Raw genomic sequence first — 27,782 nt, 5'->3', positions numbered from 1 at the left:
CTTGTTACTTAACAAAATATAAAATGTATTTCAAATCAACTTAGATATATGGCAACACTGTCTCAACTAACAGGCTCCTTGTTTTTTGGTGCTTTCCTCAAACTCCCTAGAATATTGAGCAGCTCGGAAACCGCCTTGGTCCCTTCGCGTTCCTTCTTTGAATCCTTATGCACCTTCCTCAACGTGAACTTCCCCGATTTGATATCATTAATAATATTATCATTAACCCCAGGCGTCACTTTCTTCTCTCCACTCTCCAGCACCCCGATAGCATCTGCGAGGTCCGCAATATTCGCTTTAGATCTCCTCTTCACTCTCAAAGGTACCGCCGGAGGCTCCACACTCATCAACAACGGCGGAGGTGGCGGCGGCGGTGCTGGCGGCCTCTTCAGAGCTTCCTCGGCTTTCTCCGCTCGCTCCAACGCCTCCTGGAGCTCGATTTCAGCGAGTTTGAGCCGCTCCTCCAGAACCTCCACTTGGTCGTTCTTCTCGAAGAGTTCGAGTTTCTCGGTGAGGGAAGCGAGCTCTTCTTCGTGCTTGTTGCGTTCGTCTTCGAGGGCGCGTTTGAGTTGCTCCACGTCTTGGAGGAGGACGAGGAACTCTTCGTGGTTGTCGGTGCTGAGGCCTTGGAGGAGGAGGGTGCTTTGGTGGGCGAGAACGTTCCGTTCCTTCTTGTAACCATCGGCTTCTTTCCTACAATTAAAACAGTTTGAACGTGTGTCGGTTTCTTACCCGGAAACTGTGAAATCCGTCGAGTATTCAGTGTTATTATTATTTCCACAACCAACTGGACATAACTGGTTGCATAGTCAAAACTTTCACATCCCCACTTACTTCAAGATCACTACGCTATTTCTTTGGTTCTGCTCGACCTCCTGGAGATTGCTGAGCTCCTTCTTCATGAGTTCGGAGACTCGGATAATTTGCTCGTGGTTTCGTTTCAGCTCCTGAAAATCGCGCTCCAGCTTCTTGTTCTTGTCCCGCTCGTCCTCCAGTTCTTCGGATAGTTTAACATTCAACTCCGAGGTGGTGAATTCGATGTGTTTCAAAGTATCGACTTCAGTTTGCAACTCTGCAACTTCCGAACTCAGTTGTTGGATTGTTTTTTGTAAGTTTTGAATGTCGGAGTCTCCGTTGGCGTCTCCGGCGTCGACGCCTTCGTCCACGACGTCGGCGTCGAACAGGAGCATCGTCTTGCGTTTGAGTTCTTTGTTTTCTTTGTACCAGTTGGAGGCGTCTTGGAGGGCCCTAAAAAAAGACGTCGAAGCCACAAAGACGTTGAAAAATCAGTCTTACTTAGACATGGCGCCCGTCTCGGTCTCATACTTGTTCTTCAGCGTTTCGTACTCCTTATAGAGGCTCTTGGAGGCTTCGGAGAGGCGCGAGTAGTTCTCGTTCTTCTCGAAGACTTCGGTTTCCAACAGCTCGTTCTTGATTTGTAGGTCCAAGTGCTTCCTTTGCATGTCATTGTACTGTCGAGCGACTGCAAAAATTCACAACAGAAGTCCCACAGTTCGAGAACCTCTGCTTCCGCTTTTTTTTCCATCGCTAACCCAAATTACACTTTGTGGTCAGCAACAGGTGCGCGCTTACCTCCAAATATGGATTACTAGGCTCGTGTCAAGGCACTTACCTTTTTCTTTCTCCGTAAGAATCGTTTTGCGTTTCTGCTCCGCATCTTCGTACTTCTGCTTCCACTTCAGCGCCTCTGGATTGTTAACGGGAATCTTCGACGGCGACAACGGAGGAGTTGAGGAATTTGAGTTCGCTCTGTTTAAGGAAGATTTGCGTAATGGAATGTTTGAATTTCCATTTAACTTCGTTGCAGTTCTGTTTCCGTTTGTAAGACTCATGACTGAAACGAGTTTATTGTTTTTTTAATTAATTGAATAATGAATTATGGATATTATTCTAACCGGATCAACGGATTTGTGACGAAAAATGGAAATAGAAAGGTGCCATCGCCGGCTTAACATAAATAAGACTTTTGTTGCATTTTTGCTATTCTGGGAGGGAATTTGAGAAGACGGTGAAGAACGGGTTCTTCGGACAGAACATAAATAAAGACGCAGGTCGGGGCTCAGCCCAATTTTGACTATTATCCACTTTTATCAATGAAAAAATTACGTTTGAACTACTAATATGGCGTCATCAGAACTACTTATGCATGCAAAAGTACCTAAACTATTGTTTTTTTTTCATTTGTTTGATTAACTTTAGCCTACAGTTCATTTTTCCTTACAGAGAATTTTTGTAGGCTCCAAATTCAAAACGCGGCTCTGTCATTGGTCGGTTCAGGTTGCAAATGTCCACATGGCTGTACCTAATGACCAATCACAAAGCTGCATTTTAAATCTGACGCTCCTAAAATGTCAGTTGTAGGAAAAACGTTCAGATTTTAGATTTATTATTTTGGTAGAAATGCGCAACTTGAATTTGGGGATTTTGGAGATAAGCTACAGTTATACCATAGTTATTATTTGTATTTATCCGTCAAGTGGTTCAACTTAGACTATTATCCACTTTTATCAATTAAAAAATAAACTATTAAACTACTAATACAACGTCATTAGAACTACTAAGCTGTTTATGCATGCAAAAGTAACTAAACTCTCGATTTTCTTCATTTGTTTTATTAACTTTAGCCTACAGTTCATTTTTCCTACAAAGAATGTTTGTAGGCGCCAAATTTAAAAAGCGGCTCTGTTATTGGTCGGTTTTGGTTGTAAATGTCTAATCACAAAACTGGACTTAAAATTTGCCGCTGCTAAAATGACTATTTTGACTATTATCCACTTTTATCAATGAAAGAATAAACTATTGAACTACTAATATGACGCCATTATAACTACTAAGCAAAAGTAACTAAACTATCGATTTTTTTCATTTGTTTTATTAACTTTAGGTTACAAGCGATTTTTCCTATCGAAAATTTTTGTAGGCGTCAAATTCAAAACGCGGCTCTGTTATTGGTCGGTTTAGGTTGCAAATGTCCACGTAGCTGCACTTACTGACCAATCATAGAGCTGGATTTTAAATCTGGCGCTCCTAAAATGTTTGTATTGCAGGAAAAACGTTCAGATTTTGGATTTATTGTTTTGGTAGAAATGCGAAACTTGAATTTGGGAATTTTGGAAACAAGTTACAGTTATTTCATTGTTATTACTTGTATTTATACGTTTTAGACTACTAATATGATGTCATTAGAACTACTAAGCTGCTTATACATGCAAAAGTACCTAAAAAACTGTCAATTCTCTTCATTTGTGTTAACTTTAGCCCACAGACTATTTTTTCTAGAGAGAATTTTTGTAGGCGCCAAATTCAAAACGCGGCTCTGTTATTGGTCGGTTTAGGTTGCAAATGTCGACGTAGCGACACCTAATGACCAATCGAAGAGCTGCATTTTAAATCTGGCGCTCCTAAAATGTCTGTGAACGAAAACCGTTCAGATTTTGGATTTATTATTTTGGTAGAAATGCGAAACTTGAATTTGGGGATTTTGGAGATGAGCTACAGCACCAAATTGCCGATTTTTTCTTTAAAAATTGCTAAATTTTACACAACAAATTTGTGTCTCACCACTTCAAAAGGGATTGGATGTAATATTCCCAGTACGGTCCTGTGCGCAAAACTTTTGTTTTGTGGAAATTCAACGAAAAACACGAATCTTGGAGTTTTTACAATCCAAAAAAATTTCTCTTTATATTTCTTTTATCACGGAAATGAATGGCAATGATAAGATTATCGCGGATTACTAAGAATTTTATTTACAATCCTAGAATGTTCAACAAGGCCCTCGATTAGAATGTTTATATATTAATTGATGTTTAAGCTAAACAAACTTATTAAACTCTCATTTTAGATAACAATCGTTCGATCCCTAAATTTCTTGGTACGATTCATCGATATCAAGTTAAATTGAGGTGTGTTTACAAGCAGTCTCTTCGTGTTTGTACACCATAAATCACCGTATTTTTAGGCTAACGAAAGTTCTTAAGCTGCGAGAGAAAAACTTCCATGAATTTTTTCCTGTTTGTCCAAAAACAATTAAAATGCGCGTAATTGTAAACAAAGCGAATTAATCATCACGTCATTGTTAAATTATCAGCAATTAACCGCAAATTAGCAGTGGCGTATCGGGCGTAGGGGCCCAAATCGCGAAATTGGCAAAAACCGTGTTTCCTCACCTAACAAAAGGCTGAAAGGTGCGGTGAAAGTAGCAATAACGTGTCCTTTTACCGGCGCATTTTAATCCCCTCGAGCCGCTGCTATACACTACACAGTTCACAGTTACAAACTGACAACAAAATCTAAAGATATCTTTCTTTTTCCGTTTTGTAAGTATGCTATATTAGAGGAGGGAGTGACTCAACTTCGAGATAAGTTAATACGCATGTCTTGCTCATTTTTTATGGAACGCCGTGCGTTATTTGAATGGGATTTATGTAGGTAGGAGGAAACAAGACAAATGTTTAGATTTTTTCAAGTAATTTAGCACAGGCGTGGGTTGTCTAATCAGACTATGTGGGTCGAAATTATGATTATGATAATTCTTATGTAATGTGAACGATGGAGCAAGTTTCAATCTTTGATTGGAAGAGGCAGGTTGAAATTGCAAATGAGTTGGAAATGGGACGGGTCGATGTCTGATGAACATAATAAGGTAACTGTACCATGTCGCGGGATTCAATTAGGTGTGGCTTCATTACCATCTTCAATGGAGCGCGGAGAGAAGAAAATGTAGGCAACCAATTATACAGCTGACGAGTGGGTTTGAAAAGATTAGAACCGAAGATCGAGTTAAAAATATCCAAAATTTTAAACGCCCATAACTGTGTTATTTTATTTTGGTCATATTTTTGGAATCTGCGTGAAATTCTGCGTAAAATGAGACCAAATAACTCAAATTTGCCCCAAAAATAAGCGACCGAATGAAGTTTTGCATTATAGGGGCGAGCTACCCTTGGTCTTCGAATTATTAGCCAAATTTTTCGAATTTTTGTATTGCACTTTTTTTATGTAAAAAGGTGCGAGAAAAACGATTTTCCAAACCGCAGTTCGATACATGTCATAGTTTCGGAGATATCGACCTTCATATGGGGTATTCCATACCAAATCGACCACTTTACACCCAGATTCCTTTCGATTTGGCTGAAAGTTTTTGATCTTTTTCTACCCTGTAAAAAACAGATCTGGGATTTTTTTCAAATTTTTGTTACCTACCCAAAAAAAGTTACGAATTTTTCCAAAAAATGCCTTTTATACAGGTCCGGCAACACTTGTGTCCACCCCCAAAATCGTCTTTAATTTTAAAGTTACAATTTTGAAAAGTTGCATACGCTCATAGTTGACAAAGCTCTAGAAGCTGACGCAAAAATTTGTTTTTTATCACGGTTTGGTTGGCGTCGCGACGCCTAAGAAGTATAATTTTTAGCGATTTTTGGGTTTTTGCTTTCAATTTTTTTTCAACATAACTGTGATACAAATATCTGAGTTTTTATTTTAAATCTAATGTCAATTGTGTTTAAAATTTGCAAAAAAACGCTGTTTTATCAAGTTAGTTTTCAAAATTCTGACAGCGCAGCGGCAAACTACGTTTACACCAAAATTTCACAAGTCACTTCATTCACTCTTATAAAGGTTAATTTTGATTAACACGGGCATGTTGCACTTTATGGACACCAGAAATCGTTAATTTACATCCACAAAGTGACAATTTCACCAATTAAGACTTTTGTTACAATCTAAAGCGAGCCAAAGAATAGATGTCATTTGTGACACAAGATGTTGACAGATGGGTGTAAACGTAGTTCCCAATTTTGACGTAATGAAATTGGAAACTAACTTGATAAAACCGCATTTTTTTCTCAAATGTTGAAGACAATTTGCAATTTCTAAAATAACAGCTGAAATATTTTTTACACATTTATATTGAAAAAAAAAATTAAATTAGGGGTTGATAACACAAACTCTCACAATTAACTAAAAATTACATTTTTAAGGCGTCGCGACGCCAAAACTATCAGTGATACAAAACAAATTTTTGCGTCAGCTTCTAGAGCTTTCTCAACTGTGAGCGTATGCAAATTTTAAAAATTTTATCTTTAAAATTAAAGACGATTTTGGGGGTGGACACAAGTGTTGCCGGACCCAGTATTTTCAAATAGCCATAACGTTTTCAAAAATTAACTTATTGGGACGTTTTTCTTTTCAAAACCTTTGTTTTGAAATGTACTTTTCAGAAAAAAATACGAACAAAACTTCAGATAACAAATTCAAAAAAAAATCTGAAAAAAAGCTTCAATCAATTTTGCACATCCCAGAGCGGGCCGCTTTCCGTTTCACCACACCTCCAGCCCGTATCTCCCGATTTATCACAGTCCACATTTTCACAACCACGTTGGTACCCGCTTAAAGGCCTCTTTGTGATGTAAAGCTGCAATTTTTGTAACGCGATAAGAAAACGCGCTCTACTTCAACCAGTCAGCTTCCCAGCCATGTAAAATTTTCAATTGCAACAATCGCACTCTGCACATACAATGGTCAAATTAGACGTGCATGGATGCGTAATGCAAATTGAACCATTATTAACCAATGGGACAGAACATGGCCTGATTTAAGTGTGGCCAAAATCGGAATCTAATCTTTTTTCCGTTTCTTTGTTCGTCTTACCTTGAAGAGGCCTCGATATGTTATCAATTAGAAAACGGAGTTTTGTTTATTGCCACACCGATTTCCCTATTTCCAAACATAACGTAATGACAGTCTTCATGTCAAGTCGAGAGGAACTCCATTGCGACAGTTGCATCAAATGCACCATAATTTTTTTTTAACTTTAGTCTCGTACGCCACATAATTCTATAATTTGGCACAGTAATCAACCAAGTTTAGGTTAGTAACCTCCCCAAATTTCGTTGCTGTGGCGTTGAAATTACCGGAGTTACAAGCCCTTAATAGAAACTCCATTGCGACAGTTGCATCAGATGCACCAGTTGCATATAGGGCTCGCTAATATAGTCCAAGGCTGCTTACGTAATGCACCCAACACATTCTGTGTCAATCATCGGGAGCCAACTTGATAGTACCCCGACGACTATTCGGTAGTACTCATGGCTAGACGATAAACGATGGTCAATTTGCATTCGACAGCTTCGGGTGATCGTTCATGTGCGACAACGCCGATTTTTCATACTTATGTGTAAAGTTCAGTTTTTGTTATGACGCTACGAGTTGTTTGGTTTTTTATTCTAATCGATGTAATTATTGGTAAGTTTCAAGGTTCGGAGTCTTGTATTAAACACTTATCTGATGGGAATATTCAAAGGGGCAGCGAAGCGCTGCACTTGCAATTACAGTTTTTTTCTTTAACTTCGTTTTTACAAAATTCAGAAGTCGCTGGAAGAGTTAGTTTGAGATAAACTGGTGACAATTCCGAAAACCGAACGGTTTTTTTAATTTTTTTTTTTAAGTTTTTGGTTCAACCCTCAAAATAAAAATTTTCAACTTTGGTCTCGTACGCCCTAGAATTTTGAATTTGGGCACAGTCAACACGCAAAACTACATTAGTAACGTCCCCAAATTTCGTTGCTGTGGCGTTAAATTTACCGGAGTTACAAGCCCTTAATAATTTTTTCAAAAGTTTTTGGTTCAACCTCAAATTAAAAATTTTCAAATACTGTCTCGTATGCCCTATAATTTTGAAATTTAGCATAGTTAACAACCAAGACTAGATTAGTAACCTCCCCAAATTTCATTGCTGTGGCGTTAAAATTATTAAAGTTACAAACCCTTAATTTTTTTAAGTCAACCTCGAAATAAAAATTATCAAATTTTGTCTCGTACATCCTATAATTTTGAAATTTGACACAGTTCACTACCAAGGCTCCCAAGTAACCTCCCCAAGTTTCGTTGCTGTGCCGTTAAAATTACCCAAGTTACAAGCCCTTAATATATATTTTTTTATTTTTGGTTTAACCTCAAAATAAAAATTTTCAAATTCTGTCTCGTATGCCCTATAGTTTTGAAATTTAGCATAGTTAACAAGCAGGGCTAGATTAGTAACCGCCCCAAATTTCATCGCTGTGGCGTTAAAATTATTAAAGTTACAAGCCCTTAATTATTTTTTCAACAATTTTTGGTTCAACCGCAAAATAAAAAATTTCGAATTTAGTCTCGTATGCGCGACAATGTTGAAATTTGGAACAGTTAACACCCAAGCCTAGATTAGTAACGCCCCAAAATTTCGTTGCTGTGGCTATGAAATTACCGGAGTTACAAGCCCTTAATGATTTTTTCAAAAGTTTTTGGTTCAACCTCGAATTAAAAATTTTCAAATTTTGTCTTGTACGCCCTATAATTTTGAAATTTAGCATAGTTAACAACCAGGGCTAGATTAGTAACCTCCCCAAATTTCATTGCTGTGGCGTTAAAATTATTAAAGTTACAAGCCCTTAATTTTTTTTTCAGAAGTTTTTGGTTCAACCTCAAAATTAAAATTTTCAACTTTAGTACCATAAACGCTATAATTTTGAAATTTGATACAATTTATAACCAAGTTTAGATTAGTAACTTCGCCAAATTTTGTTGCTGTGGCGTTAAAATTGCCGGAATTACAAAAAATTTAACATATCAATCCTCTCCAAATGAAGCACAGTCCAAACTCATTAAATTTGAAAAAATTCAAAACGTAATTACGACAAAATAAATATGAAGTTATCGCGACTTAAACATTTTAAAATGACATGAAAATAGTTCATAGCAATAAATTAGACTTCAACACTGAAGGCCACCTACATACACAGTTCTAAAAACACGATTTTCCGATTGAGGGCCAAAATTTGTCCCAAATTATTGACGAATTACAGTCGCGAGCTAAAAATTTTCTTCGTTACACAACCAAAAATTGTCAGCTTTTTTCGCTCTCAACTGCACGACCTTGAAGTTACCGGTTGAAAATAAACAGCACAAAAGTCCTGTGTTTTTCAAAATGTAATAGGAAAACACGTCATTGCTGCACCAATGACTCATGTTTATTTATCACCGAGTTTACAGGAATTGCAGTAAAATGCTCGCGAAAACGAACGCGAACTTTTTCAACGAAGGCACTTTTTTCGCCATTAAGGTCAGGGTCAACGAAAACGACGCGCTAAAACACTTTTCCTTCGCTAATAACCTCATTAAAACCACAACAATACTTCGATGTTTGAGGTAAATTCCTATTTCTGGCCAACACAAAGTGCGCATTGTTTCGGTCCTCTTTCATGAATATTAATTGTCACGCATAGACGATTGATAACATGTCTAAATTTGCAGCTGCCAAGGTGTCCCATTGCGACCAAGACGACCAAAACTTCGAAAAAGTCCTCGGGCTTCGCCCGGCCACCCACCACCGTCCTGCCCTGTTATACAGGGGCGCCAAGAATGAAACTGGCATCACCAGTACGTGTCTCAATAGCTGCCATGGGGAAGAGGACTGTCTTAGTTTCGTGATCTTCTACAATGTTAGTACCTGCTTCTGGTTCAACACTGCCATACAAGGGGCGCGGGAGCTCGAAAATGAGTTAGATACAAACGTGGCGTGGTTCATTAAAACTTGTTATAAAGGTACATCAAGCAGCAGCAAAAAAAATTGTGAATGCGCACTATGTTTTTTTACATAACCGTCGATTTCTCGCTGTTTGAGTTATTTCGCCACGGCCGTGTAAAAAACATAGTGCGCATTCACAAATTAACATATACCCAACAACAAAGCTGACTGTACTTTAAGCCCGCCCCTGCAAAAACATGTGGGTCTTCGAACGCATCCCCGGCGCCACTCTAGTCGGAAACAGCACCAAAGTACTGCCAAAGACGTACACTCGCACCGAGTGCCAACTCAAGTGTCTCAACGAAAAAGACTTCGTTTGCAGAGCTGCCAAATTTAGAATACAAAACACCGAGTACGGCCCTGATGACGACATCACCGGAACGTGTGTCTTGAGCGATGCGGATAGACACATCTTGCCCAATTCGTTCAGAGCCTCGTCGTTCGCCAATGAGTACTTCGAGAACCAGTGCGTTGAAGAGGAGGAGGACCAACAAGGTACTTATCTCAATGAATGTATAGAGTGGCAACTTTGAATTGTAGAGAGTACCGGCGAGTTCTGCACGTACGAAGAGTACGACAACGCCACTCTTTTACACACGGATGTTGGGTACCAAGGCAAAACCAAAGAGCAGTGCCAGGAGCTGTGCGAAACCGCGGAAAACTTTAATTGCCGCGGGTACACAATCTCTGGTAGTACCTGTTATCTTCACAGCGAAGACACGAAAGTTTTCGGACCGAAACTCCTTCGTGAGGACTTTTCGGGGACGTACTTTGAGCGAACGCCTTGTTTGAACAGTTAGTACCAACTTAAAATGTGGTGGTACCTAATTTAGTATTGTAGTTTCCATCACGTGCACAGAGACTTACATGACGGTGCGGTACAAACCCAATGGGGGCTTCACCGGGCGGATGTATATGGAAGGGTACTCTGACCAGCCCAAGTGCTTCGCCAAAGGAAACGGAGCTAACGCGGTGGTACTGAAATTGCAGCTAATTTCCGAGCAGTGTGGGATTATAAAGGCGAGCGCGCCGGATGACAGGTGAGTACCCCATCCTCGAATTTTAGGTACTACTGGTTTTTTAGGACTCTAATGGCGGGTACCATGATCCTCCAGTACAACCCATTGGTCCAGACCCAAGGCGACCGTCTCATCCGAGTCGGTTGTGTCTTCGGAAACGACAGTAAAGTGCTCGCTGGAACCGGCATCACCATCACCACGTAAGTCAAGAATTTAACAAAACCGCCATACAATCGCCTTGTTGCAGAGCCCCCAGCCACGGCAGCCCCCTCATCAACACCACGGGGGCGGTGTCCGCCCCCGGCGTCGAAATGCGCGTCGTCGATTTGTTCTCGCAACAAGAAATCAGCAGTACTCAAATCGGACAAGAACTGCAATTGGTCATCGAACTCAAACCAGACGACGGTAATTGGTCGTTACGCAAAACAAAAAACTGTGCAACTCTGTTATAGGCTCGTACGACATGTGGGCGGGGCATCTCGTCGCAATGACCGAAGACAGTTCCGAATCGATCCTGCTATTGGATGATCGGGGGTGTCCAACGAATTTGAATATTTTCCCGGCTCTGACGAAGATTGTCACGAATAATACGAAGCTTTTGGTGGCGGCGTTTCAAGCGTTTAAGTTTTCCACGTCGCCGATTGTCAGGTTTAGTGTGATTATTCAGTTTTGTCCGCAGAAGTGTCCTCCGGTGAGACTCCAACACTCTTTGGTTAGTTTTAACAGAATTTCTTTAGATTAACTGTGGGAATAATGAAGGCCGCAGAACCAAACGTTCGGCGATTGAGACCTTTAACGGAACGAAAGTCGTCACTGTGAACAAAACGGACCCTCAGCCCCAGAAGACCGTGAAAATGCCTCTGGAGTACATCATGATAGTCCGCAGCCCCAATGCGAACTCAGAGCGACTGGTTCTGAGCGACGGCAAGATCCTAGTCGCCGGTTATGGTAAAACAACTTAGTACGACTTCCTAGTTTAACTGGTTTATTCTAGACTACATCACAGACGAGGTTTGTTTGAACTACTCTCTTTTCGTTGGTTTGTTGGTGACTTGGGTCCTCATCCAAGTCATTTTCGTGGTCTGCTGCCTCGTCATGGTCCGACGATACAAGAAGTACTACGAAAATGAAAGCACCACTCAAAGCTTGGAAGAGCTAAACAAGAATTTCGGGATCGGATTCAGTAATTTAGACAGTCGGAGGGTCCATTGGGCCGACAATCGATCCCACACGTGATTACAGTGACTCCAGAAAATAACAGGACAAGTCGCCATGTCTCAATAAAAAAAATAGTTGTGTAAACGGGATTTCAAACATGAGCAAAGTAGGCTCAACAATATTAATAAAACAAATGAGAACATGGCAAAACGTGTCCCGTTATTTGTGGTCGCCACTGTACTTTGTACAAATAACTTATTGAATAAATTATGTGAGATCTGAGTCTTCATTTTTTCTGATTTCCTTGGCCAAGTCGATTTGTTTTTGGAGCACGTAGATGTTCTCTTGTTTACGGCGTTGGCGGCGTTCCATGTCCATCAAGACACCTTGGTGGAGCTGCTGCCTGAAAGTTCCATTTATTGTGGGGCTGTTGAGGTTAAGTTTTACCTATCCAGATGCTGTTTGTAGTGAACATAACCTATGATTCCCAACGAGAAGGCGCAGGCAGCCCCCAGGACCAGTTTCGCTTGAGTCGACATTTTTTCACAGAAACATAAAAGTTGGGTTATGGCGATGTCAAATGTCAGTTATGTCACAGTAGATCATTAGTTACGTAACCCAGTAGATACAATGTCCCGTGTTGATCAATACAACGTCAATCAACATAATTCTTCATGATTGCGTTGGCTAGACAACACATGACTGTGAAACTCCGTCAGTTTGTGACCCCCCGGCGCTCTTTTTTTTTAAACCCGCGCGATCTTCGTAGTTCAAATTTTCTTATCTCCCCTGTGCGTTTTGACCTACCGGTTTGTTTACGGCCTACCACTAAAAACATGGCATGGACGACCATATAGCCCCCTTGTGTTGCTGCGAGTACTTCGACGGCAACAACGAGCGCAATCACATCCTAGCGTGCTGTTGCAACTGCGTCGACTTAGATGAGGGTTTTGACAGGTGAGTTTGCACCCCTTTCTGTACCAACCCTTTTGTAGTTTGATCACAGGTCGGGGCTTTCCTGAACACAACAGCACGCGCCTCATGGCGACGCTACAAGACCGACTGAGGATACCCTGGCGTGGGGGCGCCAAACAAGTCGCTTTCGATGCTATCTTGCCTGTACTAATCCTCCCCACGATGTTTCTGTTGGCTTCAATAAGTTTGTGGTGGACGATTTTCTCGTTTACTGCCGTGACGGTGATTTTGATGTCGGTTTTCAGGTTTTTTATTAGGACGATTCCTAGAACGAAGTTTTTTGTTGTGTGGACTGTCACGTCGATTATCGTTTTATATGTAATTTTTGAGTTTCTCGTTATTCCTTTGTTGGAGATTTTAGTTGAGGAAAACATTTTGTTGAGTCTTTTATTTGGGGGGTTTTTGCTGTGTTTCTATTTATTGAGACTTAAGAACAACGCGCTGGGGAGGATTGGAGAGAGCGAGGCTGAAGGGGGCTATGTGGGGACCTACAACAGGTGCTTCATCTGCCAGGTCGCAGTTCCGGAGCGAGACCACCACTGCGTATGGTAAGAATCAATTGTTATACAGTGATGGCCTAAAGCAACAGGACACTAATTCCTCAAGTGTCCCAGTTACTTTAGTACAAATAATTTATTGAATAAATCTGAGTCTTCAGTTGTTCTGATTTTCTTGGCCAAGTCGATTTGTCGTTAATTTTTTCCAGGTTTGACTCCTGCGTGGGGCGCCACAACCAGTGCTTATTCATCCTCTCCCTTTTCTTCGCGATTGCTTCGCTAGTCTACAGCTCCAATCTAACGCTAACATCAGTATGCCATCCTTTTGAATTCTACAAAAGCATCCTCTTGCCAGATGACTGTTCCGACGTGTACGAGCAGTTCGAGTAAGTCGCGAACGTCCCTCCAAACACTCTGTATATTCACTCTTTTGTTCCAGACTGGGTCTCTCTTTCGTGGCCGCTCTGTATAGTCTAGCCTTGGCAGTTCTACTGTTCATTCTATTTTTGCACCAAATTCTGTTGGTGTCCCTGGGCATGACAAGTAAAGACTGGCGAAATTTGTCGTTTTTCGCCAAATGTTTTCTTGGGCTGTGTTCAAAGAGGCCCCACAATTTCGGATTTGCGAGGAATTGGTCCAGGATTATGTGCTGGAATAAGACGTACAGCAACATCGCCCATCCTCATTAGAGCAGTTGACAGCTAAAAATGAACAGTGCATTTGACGTCGCGTCTGTCTGAGCAATCTTGACTGAGTTCCATTTCTAGTGGTTCAAATGTTTCAGTGATTTAAATGCAGTTACATATCTAGAAAATGTGATTATAGTTTTGGAATGTACTGTACAGGGTGCAATATGTATTAATAATTAATTAGTAAAAGTAAAGTTTCCTTTATTTTCGATATTTGTGGTGTTTTTCGAGTGTGGAATAAAAACTAGAATTTTGGTGGATGCGCCGGGAACCACCTCCAAACTTTTACCGCCACTGACACGCCTGAGGGGTAAAAACAGTCCTACAAACAAAAGGGAATAGGTCACGTATGCTGAAAAGAAGTGAAAGTACAAAAAAATTCAAACAAGTGTAAACATTTTATTTCTATATTATCTTTATACAAAGGTACTTTAAACAATTGAGATTTGAGCATTGTAAACCAATATTGCGTTGTAACAAGCTTTAGGAATGTGACTAATTGCTCGAGTTGTAGTGATTAATCACTTTCTAATGTCAGAAACAAAAGTAAATCGATAAGACCTTCGTAATTATTTAATTGGTGTGTGAGTGTAAATAAGTTTCAAAATGATTAAGTTACAATAAAATTTGTGGCCGCGACGAGCTTTGAAATCGTTTCTGTTGTTAATTGATGGCGAGAGCAAGAACGAGATGGCGCCATTGGATGTGACTAATCACGTGACCTAGTTCTGGTCCATGATGGGTTCCCAACTTAACATTGTGTGATGCATTCATTTCCATTCGTAGTTGGCTTTGCGGGAAAAAAAATGAGTCGTAGCTAACACCATCGCTGCAGTTTTGACGTATGGAAACTAAATATGAGAGAGATTTTACAGCTTTCGAGTAATAAGTCGAAATACGTCACACTTTCCATAAAACGGTTTGGCGCACGTGTCTCCTAGAAAATTTCTTAAGTCAGCTGCCAGTTGTCATTTTTTAGGTCGCAACTGTAACACTTCTTACTAATTTTTCCATAAATGTTGCCACATTTTCTACTCTACTAAAAAAAATTTAATAGGTGAATAGGCGTGACTGTATTAAGTGTGGAGCGGCCTTTATGTACAGTTGCGACCACTGAATTCCGGTCAATAGGGTGTCGACTACAGTAAACTTTAAAAACTGACAGGTGAATTGATCTGACAGAATGTCGAAAGTATCCTTTATACGCGACTATATTGTTTCAAAATTGACACATAAATGGAAGACTGACAGTAAAACCCGATTTACACTGTACTTTTCAGCTTCTTTTTTGGTAATTTGTAATTCCCCGAAAAAACAAACGGTGTCGATGTTTCAAAATGTCAAAATTAATTTCGCGAGTGACACATACAGGTCGTTTCACGTGCCCAAAGTTCCATGACCGTACCTGTACTAGCCATTTTGCCAAAGTTACGTAAACTGTGCTTTACACAACACTATGAGTTGACGCCCAGAATTTTGTAGCCGCGATTGTACTTCGTTTACCATGACCAACAAATTATTGCCGCATCAATTAAAAACAGAATTTGAGGCCCATTTTGTAACTTTAAAACAGCCATAGAATTGATTTTATCCACATCGAGTCGGCCCAGGATGCAAATGTCCATTTTGACGTAAAATTCAGTGTGTATTTATGTTACAGTAAGGGCCAAAAGTAAGTGGACACTTCTGCATTAATAGGGGGTCATCAGAACTACTAATACAAAGTAGACGGCCTCGTAAAACACTAGAATAACGCATTGTCAAGTCTGTCAAGGTTAAGTTTTCGGTAATAATCATTACGCCTACTCCCCGTTCGTGATTAAAAACCAGATTTACACAGCTGAATTTTTGAGAAAATGGCCTCCAATTCCAGATACTTTTAGCCGTCACTGTAATTAGTGTTTTTTCTGCGATAACAAAAAACATAAAAAAACAATTGTTGACCTTGAATGGACATGGCAACTTGATTCGACCGACAAGAGAAACAATTGCGAGCAATAAAACAGCCACACCGATAATAATTTCGAATGTTTTTTTGCACAGAGAGTGATCAAATTTTATTGCTCATAACTGTACAAAAGAAAGTTAATTTCAAGAGAGTTCAGACCCGCATTTCATCGCCCCAACAGCTGTATGTCCTTGAAAGAATAGAATATTCCCCAGATATATCAGATACTTATGTTAAAATGTACACGTTGAGATGAGTGGAGAATTAAGACATAGCTGGAGGACTTGGTGGAGCTCCATGATGGTCCTAAACAGTTCTGAATGTAGGAGCACAATCAATTCTTAGAAGTAGACTTTGGATTTGACAGTACAGTGCTACCAACACACGTGACGAAAACAAAGCCTACTTGTTCTGAATGTAGGAGACAATCAATTCTCAGAAGTAGGCTTTGGCTGTGACAGTGCTGCCAACACACGTGACGACAACAAAGCCCACTTGTGATTAGTTGATTAACTTACAGTATTGTTGCCTGGTTTTGTATCAGCATTCATTCTTTGAGTGCGTGGGCGAAAATAGTAAAGAAACATGGCGGCCACAATAAAACACGTCATGAGCAACATGTTAGGGTCCGCGTTCTGTCTCTGAAAGCCATCATCAAAACATTCGTTTTCAACACAGTTACTCTGAGAGTTCCGAATCTATAACATGAACAATGGCAATGATCCTTATGTTATGACGTGTCAAGACCTACGACGTTCAACAGTCGCCGCATTGCGAGCTCGTGGCTCCACAGACATTCACACAGATCCATGTTTTCGTCGCTCATAGTTTTATGTGCGTCACCTAAAAATTCGCTGTTAATCAAGGTGGCACCAATATGTCAACCTACACAAAATGTACAAACGGTAATTTCGTCTTGTTGGCAACTGAAAAGAGAAACAAATACGTTGGACGTACTGTCACGAACTGAAAACTTTGGAAACTGAAAAGTGAACGAATGTTGTACAAAACTTTATTTTGACACGACTTTATCTTTCCATTTCTGACACCATTTTGACAGAACGGTGCGTAATCCCGTCAGATGTTTACAAACACGGGTGGAGGGGGGAGCGTTTCTATTATTGGTCACTACTAGTAAGGCCCAATTTAAGTTTTTAATGCGAGATATGTTAGTATAATAATAACATTAATTAATTAACACTCATTGTTAGTTGAATAATAACATTAATTTTACCGATTTCTTGTTATAGATCCGCCAACTGGACCCCAAGCCCTATGGGGAAAGGATGATGCATTAATGTTTGTACTTAAATACACATTAAATATGTATTACCTATATTGTCATAAGTTTTTGTGCAACCCTAAAAACAGACCGAAAAACCTTGAAATTCGTGTTCTAAACGGGCCTTATTTTCCTTGAAATGTTGACTTTTTGAAAAAAAATAAACTTTATTAACAAGTTACTTTGAAAAACAGGATATCTTTCATAAAATTTTGACTTTTTTTAAAAGCGTGACTTCGAAAAACCGGGCAATTTCTTTACATTTCTTTAAAAAAATTTATCTTTTCAAAAGTTACCTTGAAAACCAGGCTAAATGCATTAAAAACGTGTTGTGTTCTAAGGGGGCCTTACTAGTAGTTTGGTCGATTCGAGTGGGTACGTGGACCAATCAACACTTATTAACAATAGTACGTAATTTAAAAACAATTTTCTTATCGCAAACTTGCGGCGAGGTATTTTTACGTGGTTGGCAATAATGATAAAGAATTCGCTGGGTTGGACCGCTTGAAACTTACACAGTTTTCCACTTTTAGTTATTAATCAAAAGTGGCACTGCGTTCTATATAACAGGATTATTGAATAAACGGGATATAGCACGCGGCACTCGGGGATTTTCTGGGTTGGATTCGCAGAGTGGAGCTCAAAATCTAAAAAACTACCAGTTTTTATCAAGATTCAACGGATAAATCGCGAGAAAACAGCAGAAATCTTCACGAAATGTGCAAGATTCGTTGTGGCCACATAAAATTCTGCAATCTCAAACTATTGCTGCTCATTTTACGCAGAATTTCACGCGGAATCCAAAACTGGGCGAATATTTCACGTACGTCAACAGATTACCAAATTAGAAGCGTTTAAATTTGGCGACAAACAATTTTGTTTAATAGCAAAATGTTGCGACATGACCCGCCAATGCCTCCAAAATAACTATTATGAATCTGACGCCTTTCAAATTACATTTTCATTCTTGATTTTCAGTTAAACTACACGAATCTAGAGCTCGAAACTTCACTTCCTGCTGAAGTCAGTGGCACGTAAAACCACTTTACGAAAAATCTCGCACTGACCAATTACAATCAGCGGAATGAACTTTTTTCTGCTTGGCATTTACACTTTGGTGTATCTTAAAAAGACTTTTTTACAATTGGTTACGCATGCGGGGTCAATCAGTATATAAGAAGCAGCCCCTTCGGGAGCGCGCTTTCCTGTTGCAGACTTTGGTTCGGCGCAGCGTTCACATGGGTCAAAGCGATTCCAGTTTTGCCCTCATCTACACCTTGTGGCGTTAACTGGAGATGCTGACATCACTTCCACATTGGTGAGTTCTTTTGTGCAAATTTTTCAACTTCTGCGAGTTGTTTTTCTTAGTTCTTTGATAGTTTAGGTGGGAAGTCGGAATTATTACAATTGTTTGTCTAGCGGCGTAATTTCAATTAAGACGCTCTTAAACTAACAGTGGGAATTTAGCTTTTTAGTTGTAAGTGAGATTTTCCTTAAAACTTTGTTCTCGTAGTGCGTAAATTCAACAGCGAGTTGATTACAGTGATGACATGTGTCGCCCGCAGAGGTCCTTAACGCATTAGAAGTATCCTTCAAATCCCCTAATAAATCGATCACCTGTCACTGACTTAATTAAAACGTTTGCATGTTAAAATCGCACGCTATTTTCGGCCTGTCAAGTGAGCTTTGAAATAAAAAATGGGTTGGTAGCCCTGCCAAACCGCGAGTTTTTGGTAGGTTGGCACCGTTGATAAATTTCCAAAGCCATCTAATTGTCCGCAGTGTTCACGGCACTCCTCCATTCAAGGATGTTGTCTAAGGAGATCTTGCAAAATTCAAGGAACGTCGAAGCATCCGTGACAGACAACCGAGAGACTTGGGGCAAGAAAGTCGACTTTCTGCTTTCAGTCATCGGTTTCGCTGTCGACTTGGCAAATGTCTGGAGATTTCCTTATTTATGCTACAAAAATGGCGGCGGTGAGTATGAAAAGTTTTTTGGTTCTTTAAAGTTGAGTAAGTTGGCACTCCTGTCAATTGCTTGGAAAACTAAGAGGGTGGTGATGGTCCAATAATAAACGTCAGTTGTTGATAGTTGACACTTGAACTGTGCCGTTCCATAACTGTCAAAATGCGGCAGTATCACAGTTGCATCAATGTCAAAAAGTCACACTGCCAACCGCATATCAAAAGTTACTAGGACCACCAGCCACCTTAACTTTTTAATGCGCTGCCAGATAGCAGTCAGCCCAACTGTCAACTGTCAAAAAATCAGAAAAAAAATGTGATTTTTAAGAAAACCGTGCACTTCTCGCCCGTAAATTTCTGACATTATTTAGAATGTAAAACAAGGAGTATTAATTTAAGTCTCGGAGTCATTTATTCCCTTGTCGTAACAGAATATAGCAATAATTCGATTAAGAGAGTAAAGCGATTGCCAGATCAAAGACGAAGAAGGTACGTAAATAGATCCTCTAATCGCTTTAAAGAGGATTGGAAAGTACGAATCTTTATGATGAAATTTTAAACATATTGCAGATTTAAAATAAAAAAATTTCTCTCGCATTGTTATGTTGGTACAAACACGTCTTTCTCCCCGTTCTAAAATACCAGAGATGAGAGGACAGAATGTAGTTAGTCGGGATGTTAATTAGCTAGAAGCACAGTAATAAAACGACCGTCAGACTAAAGTGCCAATCTTGGGCTCTTTCTGTGTCAATAATCATGTAATTCAATTTTGTGAGCCATTAGAGTCGCTCGCTTTGGAGGAACGATATACCTATAGTGATAGCTTATGAGGATGACACGTGGAAATTCACGTGGAAAACTAAAGTAAAAGTGATGATGTTTTCAATCAGTCGAAGCTTTAGAGATTTAATAGAGTTAGTTCTGAACTGTCTAGATGGCTCGTTTTTTCAAGTGAAGTAATTTTAACGCCGCAGCAAGTAATAGCAACTATCTGTAGCAAGGCACAAATTTTGAAATTTTTATTCTAGAGCTGAATTTTCAAAATTTTTAATTAAAATTTGTAACTGTGGTAATTTTAGCGCCACGGCTAAGAAATTTGGGGACGTTACTAATTTAGACTTGCTTATTAACTGTGGCAAATTACAAAATTATAAGCCGCGAGGGAAAATTTTTGTAATTTTTTTATTTTGAGAATGAGCAAAAAAATACAGTTTTTGAATTAAAAAACGTGTAACTCGTGCATTTTAAACTCCAAAGTAATCAAATTTAGAGGAATTACTTGTTTGGGCCTGCTTATTAACCTTGCAAAATTTCAAAATTATAGATCGCAAGAGACAAATTTTGTAATTTTTAATCTAGAGATGAACTAAAAATTTTCAAAATCTTAAATTAAAATTTGTAACTTTGGTAATTTTAACCCCACAACAATGAAATTTGGGGAGGTTACTAATTTAGACTTGCCTATTAACTGTACAAAATTACAAAATTATAGACCAAGAGGCACAAATTTTGCAATTTTTTATTCTGGAGATGCACCGAAAATTTCAATTTTTGTTTTATTAAAATCTGCAACTTTAGTAATTTTAACTCCACGGCAATGAAATTTGGGGAGGTTACTAATTTAGATTTACTTATTAACTGTGCCAATGTGCAACATTATAGGCCGCGATAGAAAAAAATTGGAATTTTTTATTCTGAAAATGAACCGAAAATTTTCAAAATTTTTAATTAAAATCTGTAACTTTGGTAATTTTAACGCAACGGAAATGAAATTTGGACAAGTTACTAAATAAAACTTGCTTATTAATTGTACCAAATTTCAAAATTATAGACCGACAGGGAAGAATTATAAAAAAAAATTTATTTAGAAATGAATCAATCAATCAATCGCGCCGATAGGCTCCGAAATTTTAATTATGTTGGTAGGTCTGTCAACGTCAATTCACACCGCTACCAATCCCTGCAACACCTTTTCGTGTGTTTTTTTCCAGGAGCTTTTCTGGTGCCCTACTGTATCATGCTCATCATCGGAGGCATCCCACTATTTTACATGGAACTAGCCCTGGGACAGTTCAACAGAAAAGGTGCAATTACATGTTGGGGACGATTATGCCCGCTCTTCAAAGGTAATTAAAATTTCGCCCCTTTTCCCCGTCCGTGTCAGCAAATCCGCGTTACGTAAAGTACACTCAGGTAATAATATAAAAGTCGGGAATCCAAAGAGCCAAGTCTGCCAAAGTCAATTATCCACTCTCGTGAATCTCCGGAAGCCTCAGACCGGAACTGTGAAAAGCAGCGCGTATTGTGTGTGACGACGTCTTTGCCATAAAAGACATTGTGCTGTTTCCTGCGTTAAAAGAGTGGAGTTGGAGAGACGGAACTCACCATTAATATTCGACGGGATTTTCTACAGCCACGTAAAGTGCTTGAAAAATGATCATTCGGGGTTTTAAGATTATGTCGCGATATAGAGACACACTGAAACGCCTTTTACGACCTTTTAGCACCAAACTTTATATTTGGGCTTCACTATTTACTTGCGACGAATAATTAGCCATAAATACCCAATTTTAGTTTACAAGAACGAAGCTTCTCGGCTCTGATCGTAAAACTAGAGAAACGAACTCTCGACACCACATAATCAAAGCAGGCGGCTGTGATACATAGTTACGTTGGTAGCACTGTATATTTGACAGCTCCGTTTTTGTTTGTAGGAATCGGATACGCTGTGGTGCTCATAGCCTTCTATGTCGACTTTTATTACAACGTCATAATAGCCTGGGCTCTACGATTTTTTTTTGCTTCCTTCACAAACATGTTGCCATGGACGACGTGCGACAATCCCTGGAACACACCCAACTGCCGACCGGTACGTAATTTTAAAAGAAATTTATTGCAGTTCGATGGATTTATGTCGAATAAATGGACTTTCATTTATCTTCAGGTTTTAAATTGCGGGTTTTACAACTATACGGTGAAAAACGCGTCTAGTAGGCGTGTTGACAGCTTCATTTTCTAAAATACTAAACTCTGTTTTTCCTGCTGCGGGTTTTTTTTTTTAATGCAGGTCTGTGATTGGACATTCAGAATGTCACATGACACGTCACTGCCAACTCTTACTTTAACTTAATTTTTCTTGCAGAGATTTTTGCGTTTTCAAAGTGAATGTAACTATGTTAAAAATTAATTAAAATGTCACGTCAACGACGATTTCGGTTTAGTCATAGTTTTTGATTTTTCTGCTTTAAAATTCAACTCCATGATTGAGGTTAACAATTATAAATGTCATTTGAAAAAAATCTAAGCCCACTTTTGTAATGAGCGGCAAATTTCTTTGACATTTCACAGCCCCCTTTGATGCTAGAAACAGTAATATACATCTTGCATGTACATATATGTTTTCCACAGCAGAGTTGATCATGACAATGAACATTGATAATGTAAGAACAAAAAAAGAAGGGAAACAAAGAAATAAATATCAGCAATGACGAGATAAAGGAGAAATGTACGAAATCGCTCCCTTTCCCCGCCGCCCCATTTCGCCCTCATCGAACTAATTAGAACCACGAGCCCTTTTTATTAGGCATCGATTTAGAGGGTTGGCCCGCTTAAAAGCCATCTTATGTTGTTCATGCTCATTTTAACATGATTATTAATCAATATCGGATCCGATCAGAGCTGGCCTTCGCTCTTAAAACTTAACACGAAATTCCAGTTTGACTTCCCTTCAAAAAACTTCTCCGAACACAACACGACATCCCTCTCCGTCCAAGCAAAGACAGCACTTGATTCGAGGTTCGCTTCAGCAGCTTCTGAATACTTTAAGTAAGTTGCGCCAACTTTCCAAATGGGGTGTTAATGGGGGTGTTTACAGTCGCGCCATCCTCGAGCTGCACCAAAGCAAAGGACTCCACGATCTTGGCGCTATTAAATGGGACATGGCGTTGTGTCTTCTGGCGGTTTACGTCATTTGTTATTTTTCTTTGTGGAAGGGAATATCGACTTCCGGGAAAGTTGTTTGGTTCACTGCCCTTTTTCCCTACGCAGTTCTGCTTATTCTTTTCGTGCGCGGCATCACCTTACCAGGGTCCGCCGAAGGGATCAAGTACTACCTGAATCCGAACTTCAACGCCATTTCTTCGGCGGAGGTACGCAGTTGGAGTTCCCAGGATTTTTGTGCCGGCACTGTACTCATTTCAGGTGTGGGTGGACGCCGCGACGCAAGTGTTTTTTTCTTTAGGCCCGGGATTCGGGGTGCTGTTGGCCTACGCCTCCTACAACAAATACCACAACAACGTCTACAAGTGAGTAGATGGCTGCCTTGTACAAAACTTAACACTTCTTGCAGAGACGCCATCTTGACCAGCGTCATCAACTCCGCGACGAGCTTCGTGGCGGGTTTTGTGATTTTCTCCGTTCTGGGCTACATGGCGCACGCTGCAGGGTGTCCGATCCAAGAGGTCGCCACTGAGGGCCCCGGCCTCGTCTTCGTGGTGTATCCAGCGGCGATCGCCACCATGCCTGGGAGCATCTTCTGGGCGTTGATCTTCTTCATGATGTTGCTAACACTGGGATTAGACAGTTCTGTACGTACCAAAGAAGTAGCCTCAACACAACTAAAATCCGATTCCAGTTCGGTGGATCAGAGGCCATCATCACCGCCTTGAGTGACGAGTTTCCGCGGATCGGGCGCCACAGGGAAATCTTCGTGGCGTGTCTCTTCAGTTTGTACTTCATAGTCGGATTGGCGTCGTGTTCGCAGGGTGGATTCTACTTCTTCCACCTCTTGGATCGGTACGCTGCTGGGTACTCCATGCTATTTGCGGTTTTCTTCGAAGCGATAGCAGTCTCTTGGATTTACGGTACGACTTCCAACACCTCCACCTGGTGCTAAAGCTCTTTTCCAGGCACGCAAAGATTCTGTGATGATATCAAAGATATGATTGGATTTGCACCTGGTTACTACTGGAGATTTTGTTGGAAGTTTGCAGCTCCCGTCTTCTTACTTTTCATCATCGTTTATGGACTGCTGGGGTACGAACCTCTGAGTTACGAAGACTACGTTTACCCAGAATGGGCGAATGTGCTGGGATGGGTCATCGCGAGCTCTTCGGTGGTTATGATACCTTTTGTCGCGCTTTTCAAGCTGATTACAACGCCGGGGTCGTTTGTTAAGGTGAGAATGCAGGTGGCGCTCATGCGATGACACTTGTGGCGAGGTTCGACTGTATCTTACCACTGATTCGACAACTCGATTTTACCAACAGAATAAAGTTAAACGTGACAAAAGTTCACTTCTAATTAACCAATAAAACGCTTTTTCGTCGAGATTCGACTGTACTTTTCGAAAAAACTGCGCTCAGTTATAAAAAGAGGAAAAAACGCAGAGCTCTTACTTCTACATTGTACTTACAGTTGGTTGAAGTTGCAAATGTCCACCTACGCTCACAAACTTTCAAATTTCCATCGTGTAATTCGTTCCTGTTGCAAATGTTGCTATGGTGAATTGAGCTTTGAGAACAGAAGACGATCGTGAAAGTTCTGTCATTGTAATGCGTCGCAATTAAATTCGTTTGTTACCGTTTTTAAACACAACACTTCACTCCGCTCACAAATGTCAAATTCTATGGAGGGAGCATTGGTGCCAACCTTGAAACCCTAAAATCCCCAAAACACTTCTAATTAACCAATAAAACGTTTTTTGTCGAGATTCGACTCTACTTTTTGAAAAAGTGCGCTCAGTTAAAAACAAAAGAGAAAATTTACGCAGTGCTATTACTATTTCGTACTTACAGTTGGTTGAAGTTGCAAATGCCAACCCACGCTCACAAACTTTCAAATTTCCATCGTGTAATTCGTTCCTGTTGCAAATGTTGCAATGGCGAATTGCGATTTGGAGAACAAAAGACCATCGTGGAAGTTCTGTCATTGTAATGCGTCGCAATTAAACTCGTTTGTTACCATTGTTAAACACTTCACTTCACTTTACTGAGAAATGTCAAATTTGAGGGTGGCAAACAAATGTGCCAACCTTCAATCTTAAAATTCCCAAAGTGACTCATCAATTCCAACCTTAAATAAAAAAAAAACTTCTAATTAACCAATAAAACGTTTTTTCGTCGAGATTCGAGTGTACTTTTTAAAAAAATTGCGCCTTAGTTAAAAACAAGAGAAAATGTACGCAGTGCTATTACCACCACATACTTACAGTTGGTCAAAATTGCAAATGTCCACCCAGGCTCCCAAATTTTATAATTTCCATCGTGTAATTTGTTCCTGTTGCAAATGTTGTTATGGTGAATTGAACTTACAAAAGACGATCGTGAAAATTCTGTCATTACAATGTGTCGGAATTAAATTCTTTTGTTACCGTTTTTAAACACAACACTTCACTTCGTTCACAAATGTCAAATTCTATAGGGGGAGCATTGGTGCCAACCTTGAAACCCTAAAATCCCCAAACTTACTCATCAAGATTCCAACTTTAAAAAAACTACTTATAATTAACCAATAAAACGTTTTTTGTCGAGATTCGACTCTACTTTTTGGAAAAGTGCGCTCAGTTAAAAACAAGAGAAAATTTACGCAGTGCTATTACTACTTCATACTTACAGTTGGTTGAAGTTGCAAATGTCCACACACGCTCACAAACTTTAAAATTTCCATCGTGTAATTTGTTCCTGTTGCAAATGTTGCAATGGCGAATTGAGTTTTGGGGAACAAAAAACGATCATAAAGCTTCTATCATTGTAATGCGTCGCAATTAAATTCGTTTGTTACTGTTCTTAAACACTTGGCTTCACTTCACTGTCAAATGTCAAATTCTGTGGGGGGAACAATGATGGCAACCTCCAAATCTTAAAATTCCTAATGTTACTCACCAAGATTCCCACCTTACATAAAAAAATACTTCTTATTAACTAAAAAACCATTTTTTGTTGAGATTCGACGCTACTTTTTGAAAAAGTGCGCTCACTTAAAAACAAGAGAAAATTTACGCAGTGCAATTGTTGGTTAAAGTAGCAAATGTCCACCCACGCTTCCAAATTTTAAAATTTAAATGCTGCATAACAAATTGAGGTTTGAGGAACAAAAGACAATCATAAAACTTCTGTTATGTACCGTTTTTAAACACAACACTTACAAATGTCAAATTCTGTGAAGGGGCCAATGGTGCCAACCTTCAATCTTAAAATTCCCAAAGTTGCTCATCAAGATTGCAACCTTAAATAAAAAAATAACTGTAATGATTCGATTTATCATGAATATTGCAATTTCAGCGCATTCAAATCTTGACCACTCCTTGGAGAGACACGCAAGTAACTTCGCAAGTGAATGGAGTTGTTCGCTCTGAAAGCAATCGAGTTCGTTTAGCGTCGCCTGAAACTCCAGTGCAGCCACCATGTGAAGTCTGAAACGCACAAGCTAGTTGTAAATTTGAAGAATATTACGTTTAGATTTGTCTTGTTTTGTATCAAAGGGCCTACAATTTGATATTACAAAGTTTGAATTTTTCCTGGTTCTGTTATTAATCAATGGTACCAACACTATTTTATACAAAGATTGATACGTGCGCAAGTATCTACTGACAGCCATCAGTAGATACAATATTTTGTTATCAGTTTTTTGGATAGAAAAGGTACAAAAAGAACACGAAAAAAATATGCCAAAGAAAAATGTTATTTTTGTAAATAGGGTTTTCTTTCGGTATAAGTAGTTCGTTCTTTACTACATCCAGAGACGAACAAACAGCCATTTGTTCGTCTCAGTTTTTGACTAAATTTATTCAGAAAACGTGGAGTTTGTTATTCGTTTGAATGTAGTTGGATTAAGGACCAAAATTCTGTATTTTCAATATTGTACCTAATTGTTAGACTGTATTTTGTAAAACTGTTTGTAACAGCCATTGCAAACAGGTTTATACCTTTTGGGTATCCAAAATAAATTTATTTAAGTAGTATTTGTCTTATTTAAGCACCAATTTTGCTTTATTTGCTACTTTATTTAGTTAACACCCCAAAAAAAACTCATTACCACGTTTATCCAAAATATTAGTCAAGGCGTTCAACTAAAACATCTCAAAGATTAAAAAATCGAAGTATTTAACTGATGTCTACTTGATACTGCGAGATGTAAGATGGTGTTGAGAAGACGTAGTACTTTGTATTTTGGTCACAATTCGGTTTAGTTAGAGATCCATAATAATGGTAATAACGGGAAAGATCAGGTGGTAAAAAATTGTACAACAAGAAGGGATTTCGTAAAGAAATACTAGCAGGTTGGTTGGTCTTAGAGGCAATCATCGGAAGGCTTTCAAGGATGTTATCAAAAGAGGCGAGACCTCCAGGTGACACCTAAAACTGCGTGTTTTTCACAGTTTTTTGTAAAAAACTTACTGTATAGAATGAAGAGAACATAACTAAACCATCAGCATACTTTCCGGCTTCTTGGGGAAGATTGTATTTACTGTTGTAAAACACGAAACGTATCTCCAAAGGGAATCTGCAACATTGTTAGAAAAATTTTCGATGAAATTTATCAGAACCAATTTTCCAGTATAATTTTTTTTCGTTACCTTACGTTATCGATGACATGATCAGCAGGCCAGTGAAAGTTAAAAAACAGAAATACGTGCTCATTCTGAAGATCTCCACCCGAAA

The 27,782-nt window shown here is 39.4% G+C and overlaps 7 protein-coding genes and 1 long non-coding RNA gene across 8 annotated transcripts; 3 read left to right on the top strand and 5 right to left on the bottom strand.

Annotated features, from left to right (window-relative positions):
- Positions 1–8: 8 nt before the first annotated feature.
- On the bottom strand, positions 9–4,283 carry LOC148169150 (uncharacterized). Its single transcript, XM_088046401.1, has 5 exons — positions 4,191–4,283; positions 1,634–1,855; positions 1,297–1,483; positions 835–1,248; positions 9–693 (listed from the first exon to the last, which is right to left on the bottom strand). Exons 2-5 carry the CDS (start codon positions 1,851–1,853, stop codon positions 63–65), a joined length of 1,452 nt encoding a protein of 483 aa, XP_087902527.1. The 5' UTR covers positions 1,854–1,855; positions 4,191–4,283; the 3' UTR covers positions 9–62.
- A 2,783-nt stretch (positions 4,284–7,066) lies between these two features.
- On the top strand, positions 7,067–12,048 carry LOC148169149 (uncharacterized). The gene is made up of 10 exons (XM_088044688.1): positions 7,067–7,269; positions 9,316–9,606; positions 9,770–10,084; positions 10,130–10,384; positions 10,431–10,629; positions 10,674–10,808; positions 10,856–11,013; positions 11,061–11,299; positions 11,346–11,556; positions 11,603–12,048. The coding sequence occupies exons 1-10, from the start codon at positions 7,221–7,223 to the stop codon at positions 11,842–11,844; spliced, it is 2,094 nt and encodes a 697-aa protein (XP_087900814.1). The 5' UTR covers positions 7,067–7,220; the 3' UTR covers positions 11,845–12,048.
- LOC148169148 (protein PET117 homolog, mitochondrial) lies at positions 11,577–12,407 on the bottom strand. The gene is made up of 2 exons (XM_088044738.1): positions 12,214–12,407; positions 11,577–12,169 (listed from the first exon to the last, which is right to left on the bottom strand). The coding sequence occupies exons 1-2, from the start codon at positions 12,303–12,305 to the stop codon at positions 12,034–12,036; spliced, it is 228 nt and encodes a 75-aa protein (XP_087900864.1). The 5' UTR covers positions 12,306–12,407; the 3' UTR covers positions 11,577–12,033.
- Positions 12,408–12,429: 22 nt separating this feature from the next.
- On the top strand, positions 12,430–14,138 carry GABPI (zinc finger DHHC-type palmitoyltransferase GABPI). The gene is made up of 4 exons (XM_088044714.1): positions 12,430–12,723; positions 12,762–13,289; positions 13,448–13,624; positions 13,678–14,138. Exons 1-4 carry the CDS (start codon positions 12,608–12,610, stop codon positions 13,925–13,927), a joined length of 1,071 nt encoding a protein of 356 aa, XP_087900840.1. The 5' UTR covers positions 12,430–12,607; the 3' UTR covers positions 13,928–14,138.
- Positions 14,139–16,088: 1,950 nt separating this feature from the next.
- Positions 16,089–16,855, bottom strand: LOC148169146 (small integral membrane protein 14). The gene is made up of 4 exons (XM_088046002.1): positions 16,765–16,855; positions 16,627–16,718; positions 16,394–16,573; positions 16,089–16,181 (listed from the first exon to the last, which is right to left on the bottom strand). The coding sequence occupies exons 2-4, from the start codon at positions 16,699–16,701 to the stop codon at positions 16,140–16,142; spliced, it is 297 nt and encodes a 98-aa protein (XP_087902128.1). The 5' UTR covers positions 16,702–16,718; positions 16,765–16,855; the 3' UTR covers positions 16,089–16,139.
- A 1,487-nt stretch (positions 16,856–18,342) lies between these two features.
- Positions 18,343–27,080, top strand: DAT (Sodium-dependent dopamine transporter). The gene is made up of 11 exons (XM_088045777.1): positions 18,343–18,475; positions 18,940–19,134; positions 21,114–21,248; positions 21,837–21,991; positions 22,838–22,947; positions 22,997–23,270; positions 23,323–23,426; positions 23,471–23,708; positions 23,756–23,984; positions 24,030–24,298; positions 26,403–27,080. Exons 2-11 carry the CDS (start codon positions 18,966–18,968, stop codon positions 26,535–26,537), a joined length of 1,818 nt encoding a protein of 605 aa, XP_087901903.1. The 5' UTR covers positions 18,343–18,475; positions 18,940–18,965; the 3' UTR covers positions 26,538–27,080.
- LOC148169145 (uncharacterized) lies at positions 24,714–25,858 on the bottom strand. The gene is made up of 3 exons (XR_015770818.1): positions 25,735–25,858; positions 24,916–25,194; positions 24,714–24,780 (listed from the first exon to the last, which is right to left on the bottom strand). It is a non-coding gene; the product is annotated as an uncharacterized LOC148169145 (long non-coding RNA).
- A 50-nt stretch (positions 27,081–27,130) lies between the features above and the next one.
- LOC148169143 (carbonic anhydrase 6-like) lies at positions 27,131–27,782 on the bottom strand. The gene is made up of 4 exons (XM_088046288.1): positions 27,698–27,782; positions 27,519–27,624; positions 27,240–27,476; positions 27,131–27,190 (listed from the first exon to the last, which is right to left on the bottom strand). Exons 2-4 carry the CDS (start codon positions 27,537–27,539, stop codon positions 27,131–27,133), a joined length of 318 nt encoding a protein of 105 aa, XP_087902414.1. The 5' UTR covers positions 27,540–27,624; positions 27,698–27,782.

Source organism: Gnatocerus cornutus, chromosome 9, assembly GCF_029298725.1.
Source record: "Gnatocerus cornutus isolate USDA-ARS CGAHR chromosome 9, icGnaCorn1.1, whole genome shotgun sequence".
Lineage (NCBI taxonomy): Eukaryota > Metazoa > Arthropoda > Insecta > Coleoptera > Tenebrionidae > Gnatocerus > Gnatocerus cornutus.
The sequence above is the reverse complement of the archived record's forward strand: the minus strand, read 5'-3'. Positions and strand labels throughout refer to the sequence as shown.

Bases quoted from the DNA above. Each gene is read 5' to 3' on its own strand.
- LOC148169150 (XM_088046401.1), bottom strand. From the start codon at position 1,853: ATGAGTCTTACAAACGGAAACAGAACTGCAACGAAGTTAAATGGAAAT. The intron at 1,249-1,296 runs GTAAGACTGATT...GTCTTTTTTTAG, and splicing joins GAGACGGGCGCCATGTCTAA to GGCCCTCCAAGACGCCTCCA. The intron at 694-834 runs GTAAGTGGGGAT...TTTTAATTGTAG, and splicing joins AATAGCGTAGTGATCTTGAA to GAAAGAAGCCGATGGTTACA.
- LOC148169149 (XM_088044688.1), top strand. From the start codon at position 7,221: ATGACGCTACGAGTTGTTTGGTTTTTTATTCTAATCGATGTAATTATT. The intron at 10,085-10,129 runs GTACTTATCTCA...TTTGAATTGTAG, and splicing joins AGAGGAGGAGGACCAACAAG to AGAGTACCGGCGAGTTCTGC. The intron at 10,630-10,673 runs GTGAGTACCCCA...CTGGTTTTTTAG, and splicing joins GCGAGCGCGCCGGATGACAG to GACTCTAATGGCGGGTACCA.
- LOC148169148 (XM_088044738.1), bottom strand. From the start codon at position 12,305: ATGTCGACTCAAGCGAAACTGGTCCTGGGGGCTGCCTGCGCCTTCTCG. The intron at 12,170-12,213 runs GTAAAACTTAAC...TGGAACTTTCAG, and splicing joins TACAAACAGCATCTGGATAG to GCAGCAGCTCCACCAAGGTG.
- GABPI (XM_088044714.1), top strand. From the start codon at position 12,608: ATGGACGACCATATAGCCCCCTTGTGTTGCTGCGAGTACTTCGACGGC. The intron at 12,724-12,761 runs GTGAGTTTGCAC...ACCCTTTTGTAG, and splicing joins TTAGATGAGGGTTTTGACAG to TTTGATCACAGGTCGGGGCT. The intron at 13,290-13,447 runs GTAAGAATCAAT...AATTTTTTCCAG, and splicing joins CGAGACCACCACTGCGTATG to GTTTGACTCCTGCGTGGGGC.
- LOC148169146 (XM_088046002.1), bottom strand. From the start codon at position 16,701: ATGAGCGACGAAAACATGGATCTGTGTGAATGTCTGTGGAGCCACGAG. The intron at 16,574-16,626 runs GTAGGTCTTGAC...TTCATGTTATAG, and splicing joins TGCGGCGACTGTTGAACGTC to ATTCGGAACTCTCAGAGTAA. The intron at 16,182-16,393 runs GTAAGTTAATCA...AGAACTGTTTAG, and splicing joins CAAAACCAGGCAACAATACT to GACCATCATGGAGCTCCACC.
- DAT (XM_088045777.1), top strand. From the start codon at position 18,966: ATGTTGTCTAAGGAGATCTTGCAAAATTCAAGGAACGTCGAAGCATCC. The intron at 21,249-21,836 runs GTAATTAAAATT...TTTTGTTTGTAG, and splicing joins ATTATGCCCGCTCTTCAAAG to GAATCGGATACGCTGTGGTG. The intron at 23,709-23,755 runs GTACGTACCAAA...ATCCGATTCCAG, and splicing joins CACTGGGATTAGACAGTTCT to TTCGGTGGATCAGAGGCCAT.
- LOC148169143 (XM_088046288.1), bottom strand. From the start codon at position 27,539: ATGTTCTCTTCATTCTATACA. The intron at 27,477-27,518 runs GTAAGTTTTTTA...ACGCAGTTTTAG, and splicing joins TGTTCTCTTCATTCTATACA to GTGTCACCTGGAGGTCTCGC. The intron at 27,191-27,239 runs GTAGACATCAGT...GAGATGTTTTAG, and splicing joins CTTACATCTCGCAGTATCAA to TTGAACGCCTTGACTAATAT.